Genomic DNA, 10,493 nt, shown 5'->3' with positions numbered 1-10,493 from the left:
TTTGAAATGCTATTACTCAAAGTAAGGGGAGAAATTTACAAAAAGCATTCTTTTCGCCCTTGCTAAGATGTAACACACCAATATACTGCAAACCCAGAAAACACAAACGTTACCTTGCACACCAGTCTGACTGTGCAAAGTAAGGAGCAATGGGAGAGAGAGAAACGTTAGACTCTTCAAAAGGTGTATTAAACAAACAAGTAATTATGGAAAAATCCTGCTTCATTTTAAACAGCCATGCAAAGCATGACTTCAGTTGCTAGTGTCCAGTTTCAAAATTATCATTATTATTTGCTTATTATTTCTTAAATCTGAACCGATGAATGCTGCCTTAGGTGTACATAAAAGTCAAGGTCAAGGAAGGAGACATTCTACAAATAAACCAAAATTAAAACACAAGTGATACTACCATTAGATGAAAAATCCCCAACAAATAACATATTGCACAAAGATCAAAGGCAAAACAAGCAAGCAAAAAAGCAAGCATGTTTGCTTAATAGTTTTGGGCTTCTGAGTCTTTCATTTAGTAGGCCCATCCATCCATCCACACCACACTTTTTAACCATGCTATTCTAAGCCGATGACAGCTTCAGCGCCGATCGGGAGTTGAGCGCGGATTCTGTACAGATTCCACAATCCCAGCCAGACTCGCTGCCAACTCTCCTTTTAGAGAAGGACGGGGGCGTTTCCCCTAGGGTGACTTAAATGAAGACGTCAATCTTCAATCTTTTTGTCCAATAAGAAAGAAGCGTTCCAGAAATAAATAAATAAATAAATAAATAGCTAGGAAACGAGTGAGAAGATAAGGAAGTTCCTTTCCTTCCTTTTAAATTTCCCGCACCCTGCCTCCCCAGGCCGTCTCTAAAGCGAACAGCAGCTCGGGAGACCCAGACCGCGCAGCAAGGCTGTTCTGCAGAAGGCTTTAGAAAAGTGGGCGGGGCCGAGTCGGATGAATAACTCGGTGCTCAATTTTTCCTGTCTTCGGCAGCAGTTCCTCCTCCGCTTCGTTACTCGATTGCACACGCGGCCAGGCTCTCGGCCTTCGATTGCTCTGGTCTATCACCCTGGGATGCCGCCTGCCGCCGCCACCGCCGCGGCTGCGGGGCTTGTGGGATCCTCAGCGGAGCGCGAGCCGGAGCCGGGGCCGGAGCCCTGGCCTGAGAGTTAGGGGGTCGGGCCGGTTCATTCCAGAGCGGGCTGCTGCGGACTGGCGGGCTACAGCCAGGGACCACCGCCCCCTCAGGCTGAGGGAGCCGGCTCTCGGAGTCTCTGAGGCGGCGGCAGCTGGAGCCGGTCAGAGGGGGCGGCCCCTGGCGGCGACGCCCCCAAGCCCAGCCCTGCGGGGCCCCGCGCCCTCTTCGGCGCGAGCCTGGGCTGACCGCGGGAGACGCCGGCGGGCGCTGAGGAGGGCGGATCCGAGGGGGCGGGAGGGCGAGCGTGCCCTCCCGGGAGGGACCACACCTGAGCCCGGACCCAGCCCGCGTCGGGCTTCCTCCCTCTGGCCGCAGGTGGGCTGCGGCGCCCGGCCCTCGGCGGTGGGCGGCGGGGACGGAGGTGTGCGGCGTCCGTGTCCCCGCTGCTGCGCCCTCCTCCCCTTCCCGCAGACAGGGCGCCCGCCTGGCCGCCTCGGTCCTGCCCGGCACCATGGAGCTCTCCCCGTCGTCCGGAGGAGCCGCAGAGGCGCTGTCCTGGCCGGAGATGTTCCCGGGGCTGGACTCCGACTCGCCGCTGCCCCCGGAGGATCTGGAAGCGGTTGTCCCAGTCAGTGGAGCCGTGGCCGGTGGCATGTTGGATCGGATCCTTCTTGAGTCCGTGTGCCAGCAACAGAGCTGGGTCCGAGTGTACGGTAAGGACCACAGGCCATCCTTCGGGCTGTTTCTTGTCTGTGCTTGGATTGACACACATTTCTGTAGTCTCATTTCCTATTCTTGGTCTCCAACTATCCCGGGTCAACATCCCCCGTCTCTTTTTTGGGGGGATGCATTTCTGACAAGTTTATCCAGATTAGCACCTGGGTGGAAAAGTGAGCCATGTAGTCTTTGGATGTATCTCTTCAGGCACCCGCAGGGAGTTTATGAAGTTGGTCTCTGCCGACAAAATTTTCAGGTGAATACTTCAGGGTGATTACATCAGGAGTGATTACTTCAGGGGGACTGCCAGTTGATCTTCAAGAAGGTATGCTGGAGCAAAGCTATGGAAATCATGTGAATGGAGTTTCTTTCTATTGTTGAGTGAGGCAAGACTGGAAATGTAGATGTATGAGAAAGCCTAGCGGAGGAAAAGCTAATTAGAAAAATAAAAAGCAAAATATACTAAAACCCGCATTATTTATTTGGTGGAACAGACTTGTCTGTAACCTTTTCCTGAGTGTCACGCTCCAAAGCTAACCCTTTATTCCAATATGTGTGGTTTGTTTTAGATTGCGCATTTCTCCAGGTTTATTTGTAAAGTGCCTGGGTTGCCACTCAGCAGGTTAAAAGTGATGAACACACAAAAACTTTCCCTCTCTGCGTTCTAGTAACCGCCTTTTTAATTAAAACTAAATGATGAGATTTTATTAGGGTGAGACTTGTAGTTGCAGCATTATAACCATACTGGTTTTGAAAACTCATAGCCTGATAATTCGAGGTTTAGCTGTGGCTTTCCAAAATGTTGTAATGGCAAAATGTTTATCACTTAGCTCACATGATCACCAAGACATTAGTAATGTGGCTGCATATAAGATGGCAAATTTGAAGCACCTAGCACTTACACTGTCACATGTACTTGAGTCTGGAGTGACCAAGAACCAAATCGTTTTGGTTTCATCTTTTGCTACAGGGTCTGTTTACCACTCAAGAGTGACCTTGGTGTAGAAGTTGTCTTTTGAGTAGTTCAATTGGATTCATACCCATCACTCTCCGTCTTGTGTCAGTTCTGCCACCAATAGTTAAGTGAATTGAGACAAATTTGGAACTCTGAACCCTAATGTTTTATAAAATGGGTGGACTGGATTAAATGATCTCTAAATGGTCTTTCATAAAAATTGAACAACTCTTCTTAAACCAGTTCTTGTGAATTTATGTATGGACCATTTTGTGTTTTGGTGCAAGTTTGTGTTTTTCAGCCTTATTCTGTTGGTGGAAGAATTAAAGCAAAGAAGTGGGAAGTGATACAAGGTTACCCAGTTCATTCTCAGTAGATAAGATTAAAAATTTTAGTCTGATTTTCCATTTGCCTACTAATCCTATTTAATTGATTGCATATAACAAAGGTTGATGAGAATCTGAAATGAGTTTGAGTTAGTATATACCGTGGTTACATTTTCCTATTCAATTTCTTTTTTTTTTTTTTTTATTTTTTTTTTATTTTTGTGTGTGTGGGGGGGGCCAGCTCAGCCCACCAGGGGGCGGGGCTGGCTGGCATGTGGTGCTGGGGGATTGAACCGTGGTCCCTGTGCTTTGCTAAGCTTGTTCTGAGTAGGTGCTTTAGACCACTGAGCCATCTCACCAGCCCCACAATTTCTTATTCTTACAGACTTCTTTAGCATATACTTTTTATATGATGTTAGAGATAGGGTCATGTTATTTACAAATAAATGATAATTAAATATTTCAATGTCTAAAATTCTGGGCTTTTTATACCTTGTGTTACTGTTGTTTGCATGTAACCTGTATAAATATGTTACTGTTTTTATATTCTGTTGCAGGGCAGGATTTGTTATATGTATAACGTATTTACACACACATGTATTTAACATGTTTTATGGATAGCTAGAATTTGGGAACTTTGTAGCATTCAACTGGGGGTCGAGAGCTTGGATTTTCACTCGGATTTTGCTGTAACTTGTTTAATTTTGGGTGAGTAAAGTAGTCTTAACTTCCTGGCTCTAAATTTCTACATAAAATGTAGAACATAGAGTAATTACTGTACATACACACATATTTACACCCATACACATTTGACACATTTCTTTGCCAAACTACAGAATTTCCGTTGCCTTCCTATCAATTGATAGAAGTTGTTTTTAATTTACTGTTTACTACTGCAGTTTTACTTCCCCTAAGAAGCTTATCCCAGGGGCTGGAGACATGGCTCAGTAGAATAAGTGCTTCCCTGTCAAGCGCAAGGGCCTGAGTTCAATCCCCGGTTTTGGAAAAAAAAAAAAAAGAAGAAGCTTATCCTGGAGGCTACTTTGTTGTCTTTAAGTTTGGTATAAATATTCCAAAATAATCTGAATGACTTGGGTATGTTCTTAGCTAGTGTTTAATTTACCTCTGATTTTTTGGAAGTCTTTGAAGTAAAAAATATTAGATTGTAGAAAATTGATTTAAGAATACTAGTTTATCTGCCTTTTCTTTCCCATGTGTTTTGTCTATTCAAGATCCTGAATGTGTTGAATCATCTATATTCTTTTTTTTTTTTTAATTTTATTTGTTTGTGTGTGTGTGTGTGTGTGTGTGTGTGGCCAGCTCATCCCACAAGGGGGCGGGGCTGACTGGCATGTGGTGCTGGGGGATTGAACCGCGGTCCCTGTGCTTTGCTAAGCTTGTTCTAAGTAGGTGCTTTAGACCACTGAGCCATCTCACCAGCCCCTATATTCTTTAAAAAAAAAAACAGTCTATACTTTTCTACACAGCTTAAAGTCTTGGATGAGTATATTCTAACATGTTTTAAAGAAACCCAGAAATTAGAAGGCTAGAGACTATAATTGGGGATTGAAATACTTGGGTTTTTATTCTGGTTTTGCCATAGGTTTTCTAACTTTAGGCAAGTAGCTTTAAGTTTACCTCCTTGGCTCTGTGTGAAATGTGGAACCTGGAGTAATTGATATCGGTGAGCCCTTTGGGTTTTAAAATTGGCTGGTTTTGTGGCTTATACCATTATTCATCTACAAGTTGGCCTAAAATTCCATCCTGACTTTTGAAGTCAGTCGTTGACTAAGCTCTTATTTTAATACATTTAAATTATTATTTGAGCGGGGAATTTGGAGAAGTACTTTTATCAGAAGGTCAGTGAACTGAGTTTTGAAAGGAATGCCTGTTAAGATTTATAGGGTACAGTATTTGCTTGGAGTATTTTCGCAAGAAAATGTTGCTTGGGTCCACCTCATACAACTTGAGGACTTTATCTCAAATAGTCCTCTGGGTTTTAAACAGGATATAATAGGTTGCTGCATTAAGGGTTGTGGCTATACAGCTCACATTATCTGTAGTAGGCTCCACTTTGGAATCATTATGCAAACAAACAACCACAAAAGCACGACCTCCTCTGGGAATCTGTTAACAAAAACTTTTAGCAACAATATTTTCTTAATCTGCCTCACAAAAGTTGAAGATGGCACTGTTTTTACTTTGGTGTAAACCTTTGGCTCTTTGCTAATATATCTTTATAAACAACTGTATATCTTTGAGAAAATATTTATGCTAGCTGGACCTTCATTTTCTTTTAGTTGTAAAATCTTTCATTTGTTTTATTCCAGTATTATAATAAGTTGAGCCCATCAGAGCCAAATTTTTCATAAGACTGTTGTGTTTATCATTGAATTCCTGTCATGCTACCTCTTTCACTGCTACCTCATGTAACAGATTGGTACCTTGTTCATAGTTAAATCAGTGTCTGTTGACTGTTGATCTGTCTGCTCTTTGGACATCTAGATGTCAACCTGACTGATCTTATGGGTGGTAGAGCAGCTTAAACAAAGGCATGCCACAAACAGCTAAATATGGATGCAAAATCCAAGAGCATCAAATGCAGAACATTTTTCAGATATTTATAGCCTCAAAGCAAAGTCAATTGGCTAAAAAAGCTCAGCAGCCTAGCAAAAGGAAACGGGAGTGGCAAAGCCAGTCTTACTGTCAGTGCTTTCTGGTAAACAATGAGAACATTAAAATTAACTACTTTGCTGTGAATGGATGATGAGTGTAGGACACTCTTTGGGAGAAATTTAGGATATTTGTCTTTAGAATTGCCAGTAGTGGAGCTCTGTACTCATTGGTATAATAGGTCTACAAACGTGTGTACAGATAAGCTTTTAGAGAAAAGTTTTTTTTTGGAACTGGGGATTGAACTCAGGCCTTGCACTTGCCAGGGAAGTGCTTATTCTACTAAGCCATCTCCCTGGCCCCTAGAGAAGTATAGTTAACATAATAAATGATCAGGAAGGAAGCTTCTACTTTTTAATAGCATCAGTAGGACTCATAATATTCAGTTAATAAAAGAATATCAGCATCATCATTAAACTAGTACACTTCTCATTGTTTATTGATGACAAAAAGACCTGTTGAAAAGTTTCTAAAGGTCTAAGCTATGTCTGCAAACCCAAGATAAAGGAAATTAATTATAGTACATCAAGTATGTCTTAAGTCCAGAGATGTGACAGTGGGAATTTGGTAACAATTTCTCATGAGCTGAATATAAGTTGATGAGATGGAAGTATTATTTAGTTGTAGTATGTGATATTGCTTATGCTTCTCGAATTAAGACAAAAGATGAGGTATATTTTATTGTATTTCTAGCGAGTATGTTTCTGTATTTATTTAAAAATGTTAAAAAGAAGAAAATAAAAATGTTCAATCAGTACTGAGTCCAAGAAGTTTTTTTCATTTTGAATTAGAAGTGACTAACTCGCTGGCCTATACAGAATGTTCTTAATATAATTAACTTTGAATATTCTTAGAGAATCACTCATTCTTACATCTCTTAAATATGCACCATTTTGTGATAGTATATATATAGATTGATAAAATTGTTCAACCAAGACCAAAAGTTTTGTGGGTTATAGCTAATTGATTGCTAGAATGAAACCTGAAAGTACAAGTATATGTACACATATTTGTGTTTTCATTTCCTTAATACTGTTAATTGAACCTTTGCAAATGAGAAATAGTATTTTAGAACGTCTCAAAATGTGAAGCTTGAGTTCAAGCTTAGTACTTAGTTCAAGTACTTAGGATGTGCCCTATGTAGCCTTTCAGGGTTGACACGGTCAAGGATCTCCAAATATATTTTGTATGCATTGAAATCAGAGGGAACATCTAAGAACGTCTAGGCACATACTGTTTTTAAATTATTTTTGAATAAAATAGCATCATTTTCCTTCCTTTGAGACAAAATTTTTATGTCTCATATATATTTTGTGACATATTAATGTTTATAGGTGACAAGTTTCTTTTAATAATATCTTAGCATATTCCGCCTATCATCTTGCTTTAATTGCTGTTTGATTTTCAAAGAATGGAAATACTTTTAATTGGCTCAAATTGTAAATCCACAGTCTATTTTCAAAAGCTGTTTGGACTAGAGTGCTTCTTTAGTTTTACTAGAGTGCTAAAAATGTCTTGATTTTATTAAATGAATATGGTATATATATGGAGTCACATAAACCATTCACGTCTGTAACAACCAGGAATCAGTCACATTAATATTCGTGCAGTTAAACAATTGAAAATTCACACAAAGTGGCATATAGGCGGTAAATAGCTTTATGTCAGTGCAGGTTAGATATTTCCTTTTTCTTTTTTAAATTTTATTTATTTATTTATTTATTTATTTGTGTGTGGCCAGCTCAGCCCACCTGGGGGCGGGGCTGGCAGGCATGTGGTGCTGGAGGATTGAACCGCGGTCCCTGTGCTTTGCTAAGCTTGTTCTAAGTAGGTGCTTTAGACCACTGAGCCATCTCACCAGCCTGCAAGTTAGATATTTCTGTAATAGAAGTTATAAGAAAAGCTTTGGTTTGATTTGGAAATTACAGATTTGGAATTGAGAATCTACAAATTTTCTGACATAAACTCAAAAAGCTATAGAATGCCCCTGTATGAGAGTAGTCTGTTTATTAGGATGACTTCATTATTTTCCGTTAATAGGATCAAATGCATACATTTAAAAAAGTGTACAGTTGTGGGCCAGGGAGATGGCTCAATGGAATAAGTGCTTCCCTGGAAAGTGCAGGGGCCGGAGTTCAATCCCTGGTTCCGCAAAAAAAAAAAAAAAAAAAAAAGAATAAAAAAGTGTACAGTTGTGTTCTATTGACCTGTTCTTTATGTTGAATGAAACACATTTTTGTGATTTCCTAAAGAAAAGAAAAGGAATTCATATGATGAAGTAGGCCTAAGATTACTAAGGAAATTGTGGCAGGACAGTGGTTTCTGATGCTTTGTTTCATTAGAAAGAAAAATGAGGTAAGTTGAAGCAGAGGATTTATGTAATTGTCTTTGCAGTTGCTCTCATCAGTAGCATAAAGTGATTTGATCATCTTTTAAGTAGGTGAACCACAAAAAAGCATTCAACAAATGACTACCGTAATCCAGAAAAAATTTAGGTGTTGCTTCCTTGTCCTTCCCTATTGGAAAGGCACTTAAGTAACCAGAGAGGTGTTTGGTCTTGTTAACCAGGAGGAGGAGGAGTTTGAAGTGTACTGAGAACTGAAATTGCTTCACTTTGCCTTGGCAGAGGGTTAATTACTCTGATGTTTGTAAAAACACCTTTCTTCTCAAAGGCTATCAAGTGCTTCTCAAGACCAGTCAGTAGAGAACTCTACAAATTCAGTTAGCTTATTTTCTAGTCAGAAGATAACCATTAAAAAGTGTGTGATAAGTAGAAAGGAAAAGAATTCTGAAGCCTAGTGCAGTGGTGTTAGTAAATAGTTAAATAAGTCAAGCCATGAAGGCATAATAAAACTTTTATTTGCTAGATTGTGATATAGATGTTATCTTATCTCTACAGCTAACCCTTACCGAGTATTAATTAATCAATTGTGTTCAATTTCTTTGTTGCTAAGGGTCCAGTTTAAATACTGAATGGATTTTTATTCCTTCATAAATTGTCAATTTGGTTGAGTTCTGTTCACATTGTGCTACTTTCAGTGGGCTTTCTAAATGCATCCTTTTTCATTATCTGAATTTAAGAGTTTGGTAAATACATACAGGTACTGACAGGTAGAATGAAAGTTTAGAGAAGAATATATTTTGTAGAAGGCAAGAAAATGCAAATATTAGAAGAGCAGTGTGAAAAATTAAAAAGAAACTTTGAAATTAATAGTCCTAAATACTTTTCAAAATAATCCTTTAGATTTCCTCAACAAAGAAACTGACTGAGGAAAATTAACTTATTCCCAAAATTGGAAAGTAATTCCATATTTTGTCAGGATTGGAACTCTTAACTTCAGATTCCTTAGCCTCCTGATTTAGCTTCTAGATCTTGCTGCTTTTCCCTTTGGGAGATGGCCTTTTAAAGCTGAAGGTCAGGAAAACTAGACAGTGAGAAATACCAGATTGTTAGTTTCACAGTCTTTAAGGGAAATACTGGAAGTGCCATTACCTAGGTAACAGAAAACAAAAATGAACAAAACATCCACAAAGTAGGAGGATGAGAGTAATCTCATACTGATCTTTAAGAGGTAGACTGGAAGACACATGAGATCTTTTTCATTTCTGTTTTCCTAAGTCTTTAACCATATTTTTTATGCCTTAGTTGGAAGTGTTATTTTAAGGCATATACGTTTCATATATGATGCTTAAAATATTGGCTGATAACTAATAACATTTTACCTTTCCCTTTAATTTCTAACCTTCTTGATTCATATCATTAAATATTAATATCTTTTAAAAATATAATCTGTATTAAGGTAAAGAATTTAAAACTTATGAAAATCCAAGTAAATTTAAAATTGCCTATAATTCTACCTGAGGCAACTATTTAACATTTTATTCATTTTTTTCTGTATGTATTTATCTTATATATGCTTGATATCATGTTGCTTATATTTTATATCCTGTTGTTTTTCAACAGTGTATTTTATCTTCTTAAATACATTAAAATTTTTTTAAGTTTTTTTTTTTGGTTTTGTTTGTTTTGGAGTCTTTTCAAGGTTAGGTGTTTGTAGATAGTCCAGGCTAGCCTTAAACTTGCTGTGCAGGAGCCAAGCATGATGGTGCATGCCTGTAATCCCGGCACTCAGCAGGCTGAGGCAGCAGGATTATTGTAAGTTTGAGACCAGCCTGGGCTACAAAGTGAGCTTAAGGTTCACCTGAGCTGCATAGAGTCTTACCCCACTTACCCACCCACCCCCGCCAAAAAAAAAAAGAGAAAAGAAAAATCTTGCTATCTTATAGCTCAGTGGCACAGCGCTTGCCTGCCAAGTGCAAGGTCCTGAGTTTGATTCCCAGTACAACCTCCCCTCGCATTAAAAAAAACAAAACAAAACAACAACAACAACAAAAACCCTGCTATGTAGCCTAGGCTAGTCTTGAATTCATGATCCTCCTGCCTCTCAAGATTTGGGATTATTGGTGTGTGCCACCATAATTTAATTTTAAAAATAGGTAACATTCTGTTGTTTCAAAAATTTAAGAGCATAAAAAGATACTCCAGGGTTTTCCTCCATCTCTTGTGCTTCCCCCTTGCTTTTTGGTAGGAAGTTACTGTCTGCTCCACACAATAAATACTTAAAATTTTTATGTGTCCTTCCAAATGTATTCAATCCACAAAGAAGCAAATGAATGAATAGATATATA

The 10,493-nt window shown here is 39.2% G+C and overlaps 1 protein-coding gene across 4 annotated transcripts in view; it reads left to right on the top strand.

The window, feature by feature from the left end:
• The first annotated feature begins 1,340 nt into the window (after positions 1-1,340).
• Rasal2 (RAS protein activator like 2) overlaps positions 1,341-10,493 on the top strand; it is a 381,000-nt gene continuing 371,847 nt past the window's right edge. Inside the window, exon 1 of one of the 4 annotated variants that reach the window (XM_012517409.2) lies at positions 1,341-1,846. In XM_012517409.2, coding sequence (XP_012372863.1) covers positions 1,645-1,846 — 202 coding nt within the window. In that variant the 5' untranslated portion in view covers positions 1,341-1,644. The remainder of the gene's footprint in view (positions 1,847-10,493) is intronic. The other 3 variants (XM_023703627.1, XM_004643450.2, XM_004643451.2) reach the window with 3 other exon arrangements.

The sequence above is a fragment of the Octodon degus genome, unplaced genomic scaffold (genome assembly GCF_000260255.1).
Source record: "Octodon degus isolate 3935 unplaced genomic scaffold, OctDeg1.0 scaffold00176, whole genome shotgun sequence".
NCBI classification, from domain to species: domain Eukaryota; kingdom Metazoa; phylum Chordata; class Mammalia; order Rodentia; family Octodontidae; genus Octodon; species Octodon degus.
Note: the sequence above shows the minus strand (reverse complement) of the source record. Positions and strands in the feature narration are given on the sequence as shown.